Source organism: Papio anubis, chromosome 11, assembly GCF_008728515.1.
Source record: "Papio anubis isolate 15944 chromosome 11, Panubis1.0, whole genome shotgun sequence".
In the NCBI taxonomy this organism is placed as follows: domain Eukaryota; kingdom Metazoa; phylum Chordata; class Mammalia; order Primates; family Cercopithecidae; genus Papio; species Papio anubis.
Genome location: NC_044986.1, coordinates 29,816,214 through 29,833,421, shown reverse-complemented (window position 1 = coordinate 29,833,421; position 17,208 = coordinate 29,816,214). Strand labels below are relative to the sequence as shown.

Sequence of the window (17,208 nt, the reverse complement as noted above, 5' to 3'; positions counted from 1 at the left end):
CCAGGAGGGGAAGGAATGAGGTGGAGAGGTAGTGGGTGACTTGTGGAGGTGAGGGGTGTGCACAGGTGTGGGTATGTGTATGCATCACAGGGGAGAGAGCCATGAGAGCTGAAAGCTTCCAGCAGCTTTTGTGCTGTCAAGTTGTTCAGTAAGAGGGACTGGCTGCTTGACAGTGGAGAAGTACAAGACCCGGAGATGGGGAGGGGCCTGCCCAAACTCTCCCAGCTACTCATCAGCCCCACCAGGCCTGGAACCCAGATCTCTCAGGGTGATCTGGGAGTAAGGTCAGAGGGAGAAGGCTATCAACACCTCTAAATGGTGGGGCTGGGTCCGGGAGGGTTCTAGGAGGGGATGAGGTGGGAGCTCCCGAGGGCTTATGCTTTCTATTCCATCTCTTGCCATGCACAGGTTCCCAGGTCTTGGTAAAAGACCTACGCCTGCCTACTGAGGAGAGAGCTGTGTGGAGACTCCTAGGGTGGGCTTCCAAGGGCCACGTGCTGCTGGGTGGGTTCTCCAGGCCCCCGGCAGATAGGGGCTTGGGTCAAGTCCTCTATCCAGGGCGTGCCTCAGCTTGGAGGCGCTGAGCATGATTGATCCCCAGCTGAGGACCACACTGCCATCTGGGCCTTCCGCTTCCCAGGCTAAACCAATATTTACCCTCAGCTGCGGCTGCCAGGGGCCAAGAGGCAAATATTAGTTTAAGGAGCCGGAGCCAGCTCTTGGGCTGGGGGAAACGGCTGAGGCTGCCGATCATGATTTCTTCCTCTTTGATGATTTTCATTTCTTTTTGATTAAGAAAAATCCTGCTCTTCCTTCTGCTTCAGAGGCTCTTCTGGCACTTCCTTTCTGCTTACCCCAAATTCTGCCAGCTATATCACTGCCCCACACCAAACCCTCCCCTCTGCCAGGAAGCTTTCCCAGACCTCCCTCATTCAAAATGACCCTTCCTCCTCCTGACCATCGGCACATGGAGACCTAAGTGGTATAAGCAGCTCTGAGTCATGTATTGTCCTGCTCTTTAAAGATACAGCATATATCCTCTTTGTATATAAAGGAAGGTATTATTGTGCCCATTTTGTAGATAAGGAACAGAGGCTCAGAGAGGTCTGATAACCTGCCCAGGGTCACACAGCTGGCAGTTGGTGGAGTTGGGATTTGAACCCAGGAGCTTGGGCTACATTACCTTCCAGCTTCTCTAGATGTGAGTCCATCTGATCTCCCTATTAAGTCTGGATGCCCGACAAGAGCGGGGACAGTGGCCCTCCTGTGCCTTCCAGAGTCGAGCTTACGAGAGTTCAAGGCATCAAGGATCAGCTGTGCATGTTGGGCACAGATAGGCCACCAGGGCCCCCGCAGTTCTGGTACACAGAAGAGGGGCAGTGCCCAGGATGCCGGATTCAGTGGGGAAGGTGGGTCTGCCTGCCTTGTAGTTCCCCGGAGGCTCCCAGGGGCTTTGTCTGGTTCAGTTGTTCCTGTGCACTCTAGTTTTCTACCACAATGAATATATATAAAGTTGAACCACATGTAATCGCCAGTATTGGACTGTTTTTAACTTACAAAATAGGCAATCTCAGTTTGCCCCTAGCATCTGTTGGCCTCAAGAGATTGTACTGGGGGCCTTGGAGAGAGTGGGGGGCTCAGGGTGGGGTGTATGTGGAGGGAGGAGCTGGGGCCTTGCAGTATTGGGGACAATGCCTTTATTTCAGATGCACGAGACCAACTGAATCAAGGCTTGACTTGGTCACTCACTATTTCTGGGCAGTTCTCAGCTTCTCTGTGCTTCAGCCTCCTCATCTATTATTTAGACATAATTATACACGCCCCACTTACCTCACAGATGTGGAAAGGCATTTACACAAATGAGAAGGGCTTTTGTCTTTAGGTTAAAAAGGAATACCTAATTTTAAAACACCACTCTCCCCCACCAAAAAAAGCCAACCCCTCAAACCAGCTCTCCAACTAGAAGAGGGAGCCTTGAACCCAGGTCCCTGTATCAGGCTGAAAGGAAAACCATGCAATCGAAATTGCTCCTTGGAATGAGATCTGTGGTTCTCCAGCTGGGTTCCTCGGAGCACTGGGGTTCCACAGAGGTGTCTTGGAGGCTGCAGAGAAGGCCAGAGAGAGGAGGAGGGGACAGGTGCTCTGCCCACCTCCTAGACTTTGGCTAGAGCTTTGGGTTCTGTTGGACAAAAGGATTCCACTGCTTTTTAAAAAAAGTTTGAGATCCACTAGACCAAATGATTCTATAAATCTATGAGATCCCATGGCTTGAAGATTCTCTGAATCTTAAAGTCTGTGACTGAGTAATTCTAGGATGTTCTGCCCTTCCCTCTGTGAGCCCCAGAAAACATGTTTGTTTCTCCTAAATTTCCCATGGTTGGGTTTAAAGGGAGAGGGTGGAGGTGGGTGCTGAGATGGGTGGAGAACCCCCTTGCCTGTCCAAGCCAGGCACCCGCCCTCCCCGGCTCCCTCCCATGCCCCGTGCCAGATGCGGACCAGCAGGAGGATGTTTGTGGAGACAGTAAAGGGCTGGCAGCACCTCCCAAACAGGGGCCAGCAGATACCCGCCAGCAAGCCGGGCGGCTGCAGGCTGACCCTTGGTTACAGATTAGCCAGTGCTCCGGATGTGAGAATGTCAACAAATGGGACTCTCAGGCTGACGGCAAGCTCTGCCTCAAAGGAGGCCCTGGCCTGCCCGAGGTCCTCCACGCCCAGGTCCTACCTTGGTTACCCTGCACTGCTGGCAGCGTATGGCAGGGCCGGGTAGCTTTCTGGGCAACAGCTGGCCCTGGGGCCCTCCTCAGTCTGTCCCCTCTCCCTCCCCATCCTGCTCTTCACCAGGTGTTTGCTAACAGTTTTCTCACCTGTCAACCCAAACCCTCCTGTGCTTCAGCCCAAGTCAAGTCAACTCCTGTGTCTTCCAGAATACCTTCCCTAGGCCACTCTGAAACAGGAAGGGGACTTCAGCCTTAGCTGGGGATCTTGATCCTAAAGGGGATATTTATTGTAAAGCAGAGAAGACTCAGAGGGAGCCTCAAGGAGGGTATGTGGGACACAGATGGATTCCCACCAGGAGAGTTTTTCTAAGTCATAGTTGTTCCAAGGTGGAGGGAGCCTTGGGAGATGGTAAACTTCCTGACCCTAGGGCCATTCTAGCTTCCAGCCAGGCTGAGAGATTGGCAGGGGTAAGTGGATTTCCTAGTTCCTTAGTACCTCTAAGCTTCTGTCTAATCCTAGATGCCAAGACTCTGGTAATCAAATTGTATTCAAATATTTTCCTGACTTCGGGGCAGGCATGGTAGCTCACGTCTGTAATCCCAGCACTTTGGGAGGCCGAGACCAGCAGTTCACTTGAGCTGAGGAGTTCGAAACCAGCCTGGGAAACCTAGTGAAACCCTGTCTCTAACAAAAAATACAAAAATTAGCCAGGCGTGGTGGTGTGCACCTGTAGTCCCAGCCACTTGGGAGGCTGAGGCACAAGAATCGCTTGAACCCGGGAGGCAGAGGATGCAGTGAGCCTAGATCTTGCTACTGCACTCCAGCCTGGGGAACAGAGCAAGACCCTGTATCAAAAAAAAAAAAAAAAAAAAATTTCCTGCCCTTAAGCCTTGCCCTTTCCACTGACTCCTGGCTCCTCCCTCTCCCAGACTCCCTGCCCAGGGCTGGGCACACAGTAGGTCGGTGAGTAGGGCCCCCAGCACCACCTAGAGGAGAGGAAACACATGGCCGGGACCTCCCTGCCCTGGCAGTGCCTGCTTATTTTTGCTCTGGCTCAGGGTGTCGGTAGAGCCACTGCCGGCCACCAGAACAGGCAAGAGCTGAAGACTGACAGGTTCTTTCCTGAATGATGGGACATGCAAGGGGAGTCAGCTTAGCAGCTTCTCCTCGTGGCCTTGTGCCGTCTCTGTTCCCATCATAAACACCTCCAAAGTAGGTGGGCACGTGTCCCGGCACCGATTATGTAACTTGTTGCTTCCGAATGTGGGGCCACCCCACTGCTTGGGGTGACAGGTTGCCCATCTGGTTTTTCTAAGCCTTATCCATCAAGTGGTGCAGCCCTGGGCCGAGGTTGGTTCCATGGTGTTCTCCCATGGCTTGGGGCCCCAAACACTGCCCTGACCTCTAACTTGGTATTGGCTCACTCAACTGTGACCTTTGCCGTCCCTTCTGTGGAGGGTGCTCTGACCAGCTCCTGAGTCTCGAGTTTCATCTATTTCAGGGCCTCGACACAGCTGGGCTCACTGATGGGATGGTTATTTTGGAGCTGCTGGCTGCCTGCAGCTGCTCCTGACCCTGAGGGGTGGAGAGGGAGAGAAGACAGACTTGGGCTGGGCGCTGGCCCTAGGGATTCGTTCCGTTTTTAGCTGTTTCCTAGTAGCTTTCGTCCCTCCCCTCCCAATTCTAGCAAGATTTCAATCAAGGCTAAAGGGATCCACTTCCTACCCCCTTCTTCTCTTTGTACATCCTCCACTGTTTCTGCTTCCTTTCTTTATCCTCTCACCTCTACATTTTAGCTGCTGCTTCTTGGTCTTTGGTGATTTCATTCAGTGAATATTTCCTGGGTACCCATCATGACTGATGTGAAGTCCTGCATTAAGGTTCAAAAAGCCCCTGGTCTGAGGACAGGTGTACCTGACTTTTAGTTGAGACTATGCTCAAGCCAAGCAAATACTAATATCTGAAGTTATCGGGTAGCTTCTTGGTGCTGGGGATGGTCCCACTTTACCTCAGCTTTCCAACAACAACTCAAGGCAGGTATTATTACCCCTATTCTCTAGGTGAGCAATTTGAGGCTGGGAGGAAGGTTGTTTACCCAAAAACCATCAGCCAAGTGCTGGGTCAGACATTTAAACCTAGGCCTGATCCAGACCTGGATCACCCAAAGCCCATGCACTTTCTTCTGAATCATGTGGCATTTCACATGCCAATAACAATGGCTTATATTAACCTAATGACTGTGCCAGGTGTCCTATTTAGGTGCCCTGTGTACCTTACTCCTTTTCATCCTCACAGCGTCTCTTCTAAGGGGAGTATTAGATACAGATTTTATGTAAATCAGTAGATGCTGATTTCACTGCTGAAGAGGCCCCAAGAAGTTCAGCTATTTGTAGCCTTGTCTTACAGGAAATGGCAGGGCCAGGATTTGAACCTAGACTGATGACTTCAAATTCATTGCACTTAACTGTGCTCTTGTCCTGCCTACTAGTATATGAATGTTGGTTACTGAAAAAAACCTTATGTACTTTTAGGTTGCATTATTAGAAGTATAGCATATATACCAAGGGAGGTGATGGCCACACTGTGCCTTGAGCTGGTTGGTGCACATCTAGAGTACTGAGTCTGGTTCTGTTCATTGTCTAAGAGGTGGGAAGGTGTGTGGGAAGTCTGAGTATTCCCTGAGAATTGTCTTCAGTACTGGGCTGATAGGCAGCTCAGGAGGTAGTGGGTTAAATACAGGGAGGTAGATTTTGGTTTAAGAGAAGGAAATACTCTTTAAAGACAGATTAACTCCACAGTGGAACAGGTTGCCTGGGAGTTAGCGAGCACCTGGTAGTGTGCATGTTTAAGTAGAAGGGGACGCCTGAAGGGGCAGAGAGACCAGGATAGCTTGCATCCAGTCCCATGAAGAGCTTTGTTCTGAGGGTCTGCCCAGCCCCAGGAGCTCTAGACTGATTGTCCTGAGGTGGTGGTGTGGGCCCAGTGACAGCTGTGTTCCTGGAGCTCTGGCTGGACATATCTGAGCGACTTGATTCCTCTTCTCCCTGCTGTTACTGCCCCTTCCCCTCTCTGTCTCCCACCCTCTGTAGTTCCCAAGGGCCAGTGCCTGGAATCCCGGAGGGGTGTGAGAGCAGGGGCTATTCCCCAGGCTTCAGGTCAGCCCACTGGCTTTCCCCAGCTCTGCACCATTTGTCTCCCACCTCCCCCCTGCACTGGCCCTCCTCGCCTCTGTCTCTCCCATTGTCTTTCCCACCTCCCCCTGCACAGGCCCTCCTGGCTTCTGCCTTTGCCTCTCCACAGCCCCCCAGCCTCTCTGCACCATCACTGTCAGAGTCAATTCCCTGGAATAATCACATTTTCCGGCCGGCTCCCTCCTCCTCGCCAACATGATTCCAGGAAACCCCAATCAGCCAGGCCCCAGGAGGCTTCTCCAGAGCTTTGGGAGGCTTGGGGGGAAGGGCCCATACCCAGAGCTTTCTGGGGGCCAGACAACACAGTTCCGGGAAAGGGTGAAAGAAAAAAGGGAGGTTTAGTGACCATGTCTACATTCAGGTGGAGCTGAATTTTGGCCTCTGCTGTCCCTACCAGAGCAATCCCCCAAGCTTTGCTGTCATACCCGAGAACCCCAGCCATCCTTAACCCAGTTCCTGAAGAGACAGCACAGATTCTCCCTTGGAGAGGTTCAGAGAGAAGGCCTGAAGGAAGGGATCGGGGTCCACGGTGCGGCTTACAGTGGCACCAGGCAAATTTGGAGAGATTGACTCACACAGAAGGGCTTCAATAAACAAGGAGAGTCTGGAAGTGAAGAATGCGGCATTGGGAGTTGGACAGACCTTTTTTTCAATCCTGGATCTGCCACATGGTGGCTGTCATAACGCCGCTGAGCTTTATCTGTAAAACAGGAACACTTCCACAGGCTGCTGCAAGAATGAATTGCAGGGGTAATTCATGGAACATGGTGATTACTTTTATTGCAAGTTATAGGACTCCATAAAGCAGAACATAACACAGCCATTAGAAGAATATGGTGTTGGAAACAGTTATTGGCATGGAGAGGTGTTCAGGTGCTGGGGATAAGACAGAAGGAGCCCAGGAGTTAAATTTTTGAAAATTTTGAAAAAAGCTCCAAGGGTTCTTAGCCTGGAGTCCTTGCCCATGGATGGCTTCATGTAGTTCATGAATGCCGAGAAATTATCTACAGAATTTAGTGAGAATGTGCATTTTTCTGGGGAAATGGGTCATCACATTTTCAATGTCATCACATTTTCAAAGTGATGTAGTACATGTAAAAGGTAAAAAACAAGTGATGTTTATATAGCATGACACAATTTTTGCACTAAAAAAGTTACCAGCTGGGTGTGGTGGCTCACACTTCTAATGTAGTACTTTGGGAGACTGAGGCAGGAGGATCGCTTGAGCCTAGGAGGTGGAGACCAGCCGGGCAACATGGCGAAATCCTGTCTCTACCTAAAAAATACAAAATTAGCTGGGCGCGGTGGTGCATCCCAGCTACTTGGGAGGCTGAGGTGAGAGGATGGCTTGAGCCTGGGAGGCGGAGGTTGCTGTGAGCTGAGCTATCTCCACTGCACTCCAGCCTGGGCCACAGAGCAAGACCCCGTCTCAAAAAAACAAACAAACAAACAAAAAAAAAACAAAGACAAAAACAAAAAAAACACCAAATAAACACACAAAAAAACAAACCAAAAATACAGCCTTTAAAAAGGCTGAAAGGTCATGCATACAGATATTAAAGATGTTTTTCTCTGGGTGGTGGGCTTACAGGCGATTATTTTTTCTTTTTGCTGAACTGAATTTTCTACAAAATACCGTTTTGTATAACTTGTATGATTTTAAAAAGAACGATGAGTTTGATTCCCTATTAAGCCACTTTCAAAAGGATATCTTGGATAGATCTACTTCTCTCAGCCTGTGTCCTGACATGGCAATGGTAGCCTCAAAAGGTAATTGTTAAGGTTAGATGAGACAGTGTACGCAAAGAGGGTGTCTGTGTGTGTTTGCTGGGGGGTGGTTGCTCCCTGGCTTCCCAGGATGTTAGGCCTTCATCACTGTTTGTCAACAGAGTGCTCGGCGCTGTTCTAGGTGCTAGGGATAAGACGGAAGGAGCCCAGGAGTTAAATTTTTGAAAATTTTAAATTATAAGGAGTACACGTTTACTGTAGAAAATGGGGAAGTACACATTTGCATATAGCAAGCACCTGTGAGTATTTGGAAGCACTCACATGGTTTAAGTTTCTGCTTCCCCCCACCTATTCCTCTGTTTAAACAGATGTTCTGCAAGAGCAGTTTCTTGACTGTGCTCGCTAATTTATGTCACAAGTATCGTGTGCGGCATTAGCCATCCGGGATTGTAACGGTGCGCGCGTAGGGACCGGGCAGCGGGGCGCGCCGGGGCCGCCTCCCGGGAGTCCTGCGTGACACCGCCCCGTGTCTCCCGCGCAGATAGCGAGCTGGTGCTCCCAGACTGCCTGCGGCCGCGCTCCTTCACCGCCCTGCGGCGGCCGTCGCTGCGGCGCGAGGCGGACGACGCGCGCCTCTCGGTGAGCCTGTGCGACCTCAACGTGCCGGGCGCGGACAGCGACGAGGCCGCGCCGGCCGCCGGCTGTCCCATTCCGCAGAACTCACTCAACTCGCAACACAGCCGCGCGCTGCCCGCGCAGCTCGACGGCGACCTGCGTTTCCACGCCCTGCGCGCCGGCGCGCACATCCGCATCCTCGACGAGCAGACGGTGGCGCGCGTGGAGCACGGGCGCGACGAGCGCGCGCTCGTCTTCACTAGCCGGCCCGTGCGCGTGGCCGAGACCATCTTCGTCAAGGTCACGCGCTCGGGTGGCGCGCGGCCCGGCGCGCTGTCCTTCGGCGTCACCACGTGCGACCCCGGCACGCTGCGGCCGGCCGACCTGCCCTTCAGCCCTGAGGCCCTGGTGGACCGCAAGGAGTTCTGGGCCGTGTGCCGCGTGCCCGGGCCCCTGCACAGCGGCGACATCCTGGGCCTGGTGGTCAACGCCGACGGCGAGCTGCACCTCAGCCACAATGGCGCGGCCGCCGGCATGCAGCTGTGCGTGGACGCCTCGCAGCCGCTCTGGATGCTTTTCGGCCTGCACGGGACCATCACGCAGATCCGCATCCTCGGTGAGTGCCCGCAACTGCGCCTGGGCGTGTGCCTTTCCTGGAGGCGGGGACGATCCGGGTAGGGGACAAAGGGCGAGCTTCCCTTTCTCCAGGCTCATGATGATGTTGCTAAGGAATCACAGACACCTAAGGTGAGTTCTGGGCGGGACTCAGTCATCTAGTCAGTAGCCCATATATGTCACCTGGGAGACTCACCCGGGGGTGAGACTGGGAAAAGCGCGAATTATTGAGTTTGATGCCCAGAATCGGATCAACCCATAGTCTCACAGATACATAAACAATCCAGAAGCACACAACCCAGTGACCACTTAAAAATGAGAGGAAAAGGCCAGGCGCGGTGGCTCACGCCTGTAATCCCAGCACTTTGGGAGGCCGAGGCGGGCGGATCCACGAGGTCAGGAGATCGAGACCATCCTGGATAACACGGTGAAACCACGTCTCTACCAAAAATACAAAAAATTAGCCGGGCATGGTGGCGGGCGCCTGTAGTCCCAGCTACTCGGGAGGCTGAGGCAGGAGAATGGCGTGAGCCCAGGAGGCGGAGCTTGCAGTGAGCCGAGATCGGGCCACTGCACTCCAGCCTGGGCGACAGAGCGAGACTCCGTATAAAAAAAAAAGAAAAAAGAAAAAAAGGTTTCTCCCAGCAGTTAACTCTTTGAGTCTTGGTTACCATTTCTCCAAAATGGAAATAAAGGTCCTCACCTTTAAGGAAGTTTGTGAGTCCAAATGAGAAAAAGAGGTTGGAATGTCAGTAGTCAGGTGGTGCAGGGTGGTGTCTGATTGGGGGACTCTGGGGAATACCTGAGTAGGCAGCCTTGGTGGAAGTGGGGCAGCAGAGTTCTGGACCTGCCTTTTCTGGGGGGCACAGGGTGTGAAAGGCCTGGGGGATGTGTATTGAGTTAAGAAAAGAAGGGAGGAAGATTCTTTATTGCAAGACTTCTCAGAGCCTTTAATATGAAGTTTGATTAAGGAGACGGTGATGGTGGTTTTGGTGTACAGTTTTTACATACTAATTTGACCAGAAATCTTTTCACAAAGTGTCTCCTGGTACCTCTGTACCCCAGAGTGAGCAAGTATTCATGCTTTCCGAGTGCTGGTCTTTGAACCAGCTCTGTGAGACTGAGCTGGTTTCATTAGACTCACCTGGAGAACCTATTAAAGTGCAGATTCTTGGACCCCACCTCCAGAGATTTTAATTCTGTAGACCTTGGACAGGTTCTGGACATCTGAATTGGTTTTCTTTAGCAAGTATGCTTACCCAAGTTTGGAGACCCCTGGGCCTCACCGCCCCTAGCCTAGACCTCAGCCCAGGAGGCTTGATAGGTAAGATAATGTGTGTAGATGAGTGAGCATGAGGTAGTTACTCTATGAAATTGGCATACTGTGTATAGGCACATGTGAATAAATGAATACACATATGTTAATGTTTGTAATGCTGTTGGTTTGTGAGAGCATGCAAAGTCACATAAAAATCATTGGGGACTTCCAACTCTGGAAGGAGACCAAATGGAGATGGAGTGAAACATAAATAAAAAGGGAATGAAAGGGCCAGGCGTGATGGCTCACATCTGTAATCCCAGCACTTCTGAGAGGCCAAGGCGGATGGATTGCTTGAGGCCAGCAGTTCAAGACCATCCTGGCCAATGTGGCAAATCCCCATTTTTACTAAAATACAAAAAAATTTAGCTGGGTGTGGTGGTGGTGATGCATGCCTGTAAGCCCAGCTACTTGGGAGGCTGAGGCAGGAGAATCGCTTGAACCTGGGAGGTGGAGGCTGCAGTCAGCTGAGATGGCGCCACTGCATTCCAGCTTGGGCAACAGTGAGATTCCGTTTCAAGAAAAGAGGGAGAGAGAGAAAGAGAAACAAAGAAAGCAAGCAAGCAGGCAGATGAATCAGGCTTGGGTGAGAATTCAAGATGGAATAAAAAGAAATTAGGCTGGAATGCCAAAAAAAAAAAAAAAAAAAGAGTCAAGCTGATTTCACTGACCAGGATATACTATTCCTCAGGGCAAGGAAATTACATAAGAGTAAGGTACTTTCTTCCCTCAGCACCATCTAATAATAGCTAAGTAGCTTTCCAGTAAGGCTTCTGTTGCCCAAAGAGGTTTACTAGACTGGAGCAAAGGGGAGGCTTAAAAAAAAAATCCAGATTTCTCCCTTTCAAGAGGGAGATAGGCCAGGGTGGGTGTTGAAGAAGAACCACCCAGAATTCAATAGACATTCAACAGAGTGCTCCTGATCTGTTTGGAAAATTGGGCATCTCAACCAGAAAATTGGTGTTTGAAGATCCTGACTGACTTCAAAGGAATAACTAACCAGTGGCAATGTATGAAGGGTCATTATTAACCTTACAGAGGAATGCTTAGCTTTGTGGCTAGCCTAAGTAAACTAAGAATAGAAGGTTATTTCCTTCACTCATGTGTATCACAAAACATACAGCCAGTTCCATGCTTACTGGTGAAACTTTAGAAATATTCTCATGAAAGTCAGGAATATAATAGAGATGGCTTACAGATGTTCTAAAAATGCTGGCCAATGCAAGAAGGCAAGAAAAGTAAATAGGAGTTGTGAATTCCTGAAAGAAGGAGATGATAATTAACTTGGAAAAATATCAACACAGTAAGAGAAACCCTGTGGGCATCTATTGAATATCCTTAGAAATAATAATATCACTAAATGAATTAGAATTAATAACTACAGATAAAAAAGATCTCTTTGGGCACTTAGGTGTGTGCAGGGCATTATGTTAGGATTTGTGGGAGAGTCACAGGTGAATAAGATTTCCTGTTCTAAGAAAGCTCATGGGCCGGGCATGGTGGCTCACACCTGTAATCTCAGCACTTTGGGAGGCCAGGGTGGGCGGATCACGAGATCAGGAGATTGAGACCACCCTGGCTAACATGGTGAAACCCCATCTCTACTAAAAATACAAAAAAAATTAGCTGGGCATGGTGGCGGGCACCTGTAATCCCAGCTACTCGGGAGGCTGAGGTAGGAGAATGGTGTGAACCCAGGAGGTGGAGCTTGCAGTGAGCCGAGATGGCGCCACTGCACTCCAGCCTGGGCAACAGAGCAAGACTCCTCTCAAAAAATAAAAAAAAAAAAGAAAGCTCATGGTTTTACTGGAGAAACAAAACTGGAGTCCTGCGCACAGAACAAATAATACCCCAGCCTTTGTGGTTTTATAGTCGTGTGTCTGTAGTGCGTGTGTGTGTGTACTTGAGGGAGTAATGTGGTCTGGGGGTAGTCAGGGCGGCCCGGAGGAAGGAGTTTGAGGACAGCCCCCAGAGGCTTCCTGGACAGCCAGCTCTTTGAAGGCAGGGGCTGTTTCCAGCTTTCTGTCTGCACAGGGCCTGGTGCCTGGTAGGTCCTCGGTAAGGATTTGTTGAAGGGAAGAAAGAAGGAAGGAGGGAAAGAGGTAGGCATGGATTGTTAAAAAGGAGAGGAAGGCCAGGCATGGTGGCTGACGCCTGCAATCCCAGCACTTTGGGAGCTGAGGCGGGCAGATCACGAGGTGAGGAGATCGAGACCATCTTGGCCAACATGGTGAAACCCCGTCGCTACTGAAAATACAAAAACATTAGCTGGGTATGGTGGCATGTGCCTGTGATCCCAACTATTCAGGAGGCTGAGGCAGGAGAATCCCTTGAACCTGGGAGGTGGAGATTGCAGTGAGCCGAGGTCATGCCACTGCACTCCAGCCTGGTGACAGAGTGAGACTACGTCTGAAAAAAAAATATATATATATATATATAAAAAAGGAGAGGAAGTGAGTGACAGAAGGAGGAAGGAGGGGAGGAGAGAATCTATGATCAGAACAAGGTGGGAAAGGGTGAAGGCAAAGGCATTGCAGAGGTGCCATGCAGAAAAGGTGGGTGATATCTGGGGACAGTGGTGAAGAGTGCAGGGCTCTGAACAGGAGGGTGAGGTTGCGGGGCAGGGGAGATGGTAACGTACATGCTCCGGCCCAGGAAGCTTTGCAGAAAGCATACATGGGGAGGAGCGGAGGTAGGTGCCAGGCAGGGGCCTAGTTTGGAGCTGCTGTTTTAGCAAGAAGCAAGCAGGATGTGGCCTTCCAGTTCATAGGTGAGAACAGAGGCCAGGCTGGATGCTGACGGGGGTCAAAGTCTTTAGCTGATTAGCTACATTCCACGGCAATAATATCAAATGATCCTCTGCACCAGCCTGCAAAATCCCGCTCTCGGCCCTGTGGCTGGTCTGTGTGGTCAAGCCTGGGAACCCACTGTGAGAGATGGAGCTTTCTCCAGTTTGGCCTGGACAGGCAGCTAGCGTGTCCTTCCCTCCCTCCCCTTTCACAGGCTCCACCATCCTGGCTGAGCGTGGTATCCCATCACTCCCCTGCTCCCCTGCCTCCACGCCAACCTCGCCCAGTGCCCTGGGCAGCCGCCTCTCTGACCCCTTGCTCAGCACGTGCAGCTCTGGCCCTCTGGGTAGCTCTGCTGGCGGTAAGTAGGCTGGCTTCTCTGTTCCATGGTGACTGTGTGGGACTGTGGCAAGGATGCGGCCTTTGTGTCTGGGCTGGGAGTGGAGAGGAGCCGGAGCTGGGCTCAGTGAACCTTTGTTGTGGGGTGATTTCTGGGGTCATCCCCTTCTGTCCCCTAGCTCGGCAGTGCCAAAGGGTAGCTTAGGAGGGACCTACCTTAAACGATTCGGGACCCTTTCCTTTCTCCATCTTGCCGTATTTTCTCTCACTGCCTCCTAGCTACTCTCCCCTCATCTGGGGGTGGAGTGGGTCAGAAGTGGGGTTGCTCAGAGCTCAGCCTCTTCCCTTGTGCCCTGGAAGTTGGGTTGTCAGGGTGAACAGGCAGATCCTGATAAATGGAGGGGGACACGAGGCCGGGGAGCTCTCTTCCCATGAATCCAGTGCCAGGTTGGGCCATGTCTCCTCCTGACTGGTGCCCCCTTGTCCTCAGGGACAGCCCCCAACTCGCCAGTGAGCCTGCCTGAGTCGCCAGTGACCCCAGGTCTGGGCCAGTGGAGCGATGAGTGCACCATTTGCTATGAACACGCGGTGGACACGGTCATCTACACATGTGGCCACATGTGCCTCTGCTACGCCTGTGGCCTGCGCCTCAAGAAGGCTCTGCACGCCTGCTGCCCCATCTGCCGCCGCCCCATCAAGGACATCATCAAGACCTACCGCAGCTCCTAGCCCATTGCGGTGGCCCACCCCGCACACCCATCTCCTCGGGCTTCAGCCCAGCCCCAGCTGAGGAACAAGCCAGTGGGGCCCCTTCTCTTCCTCATTTTGGAAACTTTTCCTCCTCCATTAAACATGGGAAACTGAGGCCCTTGAAGGTTTGGGGAGAGGGGGGTATCAGGCAGGGAGGGGGCAGAGGCAAATCGCCAGGCAGAAGGAGGGGAGGAGAGGAGGCCGCCCTCTCCCTGTCTCTCCCTTCTCTGCACCCAGCTCTTCTCTGCATGCTGAGGGCAATTGGGATCTCAGCCTGCCCTAATCTGTCCCCATCTGGGCAGGTTTCTAGGAGGTGTCTGTAGTCCATGTGGCACCTTTGTGAGATTAGAAAACTTGTACCTTCCTCTGGGCAGCTGCAGCCCTGAGCCAGGGCATGTGGTCTGGCTAGTGCAGTGTGGACTGAATTTTAGGCTCATTTGCCCCCTCAGCCATCTGCCCTTGAGGAGTGTACAGCCTGCTCAACAACCGCCCTGGGCAGGCCGCTCCTGAGCTGCTGTCTCCCTCTCTGACCTATGCCTACTTTCTCTTTCCTCGTTCCCTGCCCAATGGGCATGGCAGCTGGGGGTGAGAGGCTGGTGGATGCCTCCTGTCCTGGGCAGCCTGCAGCCTCATGCCATGTCTCTCTCCCACTGCCCGATGGGCACATGGACAGGCTGCAGAGGGCTCCAGGTTCTGGGCCCCTGGCTGAGAAGGGGAGGACCCTGTCCTGGCTGTAGCCTTCCTGCCCCAATCATCTCGCTGGATGCCGCTGCCCAGGGGTAGCCCTTCGGTATGGGCTGGGGAAAAGGGTTGGTCTTCTGCCATGGCCCCTGAGAACAGGTTTGCAGCTACCCTCTCAGACCTTTTCCCCACATCTTGTGCTGTCCAGGGCCTGGGCTGATAGAGCCTGCGGCAGGCCTGGTATGGGCCAGGGCCCTGGGTGGGGAGGTGTGCGTTCCCTGGGCCAAGACCAGCCCTTTTCCTCAGTTTAATTAATTTATTTATTTGGTTTGTGGTTTGGGTTTTTTTTTTTTTTTGGTTTGTAGGTGAGTTCCCATCCTCTGGGCCCCTAGAAATACTGCCTTTGTATATGGGGTACCTGGGAAAGGGTGCGGCTGAGGCAGTCATCACTCAGTATCTTCCCCCGACTCCAGCCACAAAGCTCATACCCAGCCCTGCCAATCATGAATTGGAACTCCATAAGGAGGAGCTAAATTGGGAGGCCTTTTGGCAAACAGTGTCCATTTTACAGAGAGGCAAACCGATCCTCCTTAGTGCCGTGGGGCTGGTGGTCACCCAGAGCCACAGAGCACCCTTCCTCCTGAGCCAGAGCTGGGTGATCATGGTTGACTCAGGTACGTCAGGTGGCCCAGGAGGTCCCCCGTCCATAAGGACATCAAACTTCCAGGAGGGCTAGTGTTCCCAGTGTGGGCCAGGAACAGGACAGGGGGACCTTGTGATGGCAGGACAGGGAGCCTGTTCGTAGGGAAGATGAGGCAGGGGCTGCCTCTCACACCTCCAGGTTCTCATTCTAAGTTCTGGGGAGGGAGCGCCCCCACCTGCTGAGGTTGGTCCTCTCAGCCCTGCCTGCCCTGGCCTGGGCTCTCCCAGCCTCCCAGCCCTCTGCCCCCTCAGATGGCTTTTTGTTTTTGTTTTTTTGCATCCATCAGAGACTGCTCCTCTGTGTGGCAGGCAGGGCATGGGTTTTAGTCCTGGCCACTAACCAGCTGTGTGTCCCTGGCTGAGTCGTAGCCCCCTGGAGCCCCGGCTTCTACTTTTGCAAAATGGTGGTTTGGGGAGAGAGGGGCAGGCTTTCTGTGTGACTGTCAGGAGTTCTTCCGTGAGGGCTGCCATGGGGTGGTGTGCCAGGACCTCAGGCTGGGCCTTTGTGGAAGTCACCGTCCCACTATGGGTCTCCACTACCCAGTCACTGACCATGGGAGACCCCTTTTGTGGGAGGGAGCGGGGGCTGGCTAGCGGGCCCCCCAGCCAGGGATCCCAGAGGCTAAGGGTTGGGGAGAGGAAGCCATCATCTCATTACCTCTGTCAGTGCAGGGGTGGCTGCTGCTTCCCTTGTGCACTCGGGTCGCTGTGATTGTGAATAAAGGTGATTTCGTACCAGCCTGAGGGCTGTGCTGTGCGCGGAGCACTGGGGAAGGAGGGCCAGCGTGTGTGTGCACATGTGGGGGCAGGCTGGGGTGTGGGAGGGCTGGTGTCCTGGGTACTAGGGGAGTCATCAGGAGGTGTGGCCCTTCCCTCAGGGTTAATTGCAGGCCTCTGAGGCTTCAAGGTTGGCTGGGACAATCAGGGAAGACTCCCTGGAGTCAGGGGCTGGAGTGTGACTTGGGGCTAGAATGCCAGGTGAGCCTTGTAAATTGGGAGAGGCCACTGCATCTGTGAGGAGCAGGGTGTGGTGGGAAAGGTGCCCTGGGATTCCACGAGGAAGCTTGGCTTTCCGTTAAGGCTGAGCAGGGCTCAAATCTGCTGCTTGTGGGGGGGTGCGCAGTGCCACCTAGGGGTTAATGGGAGGATGACAAGTGGTCGACTCAGGTCATCAGGGGCTGTGCTCTGAGCTCCCCAGGAACGAGGCTTCCACCCCTCTCCCCAGGCTCAGACCCCCACAGCTGGAGGGAGCTCAGCTGTGTTCCCACTGGTGGGTGCAGAGGCCTATACCAAATGGGTGGTGCCACTGAGGAGAAAAGGGAAGCCTCTGGATAGAGTCCTTTAAAGAAGTGTTCTAGGTGCGCCGAGTGAGCTGAGTGGTGGGGAAGGCTGAGGGGAGAGGGGTGGTGGGGAGGAGGCAGCCAGACTGGCCCCAAGGCCTAGGCACAGTGTTGGAATTGAGCTCGTTTGGCAGCGCCAGGCCTCAGAGGCGTGTGGGATACCTGCCTGCCCATCCTATCCCCGGGAGGATGCTCAGGCTACCCAGCCTCTGCATGGCCTTGCACAGCCATGGCCTGTTCCTACCATCAGGGCTACCCGGTCCTGCTTACTGGGGTCCAGCAAAAGCAGTAGAGGGTCGGGGGCCGTGCTAAAGGGGCAGCTAGGCCTGCTGGATGTGGGTCCTTGGCCCCAAGATCTGCATCTTTCAAAGCCTTGGCCATTGCCCAGAAAGCCTCCCAAAATGGGGAAGAGGCTGGAGGAG

The 17,208-nt window shown here is 52.9% G+C and overlaps 1 protein-coding gene across 2 annotated transcripts in view; it reads left to right on the top strand.

The window, feature by feature from the left end:
- Positions 1 to 16,190, top strand: part of NEURL1 (neuralized E3 ubiquitin protein ligase 1) — a 99,362-nt gene extending 83,172 nt beyond the window's left edge. The window contains exons 4-6 of one of the 2 annotated variants that reach the window (XM_009215298.4): positions 8,179 to 8,868; positions 13,189 to 13,335; positions 13,804 to 16,190. In XM_009215298.4, the coding sequence (XP_009213562.1) occupies positions 8,179 to 8,868; positions 13,189 to 13,335; positions 13,804 to 14,042 (1,076 nt within the window). In that variant the 3' untranslated portion in view covers positions 14,043 to 16,190. The remainder of the gene's footprint in view (positions 1 to 8,178; positions 8,869 to 13,188; positions 13,336 to 13,803) is intronic. The other variant, XM_003904218.4, reaches the window with a different exon arrangement.
- Positions 16,191 to 17,208: the final 1,018 nt, after the last annotated feature.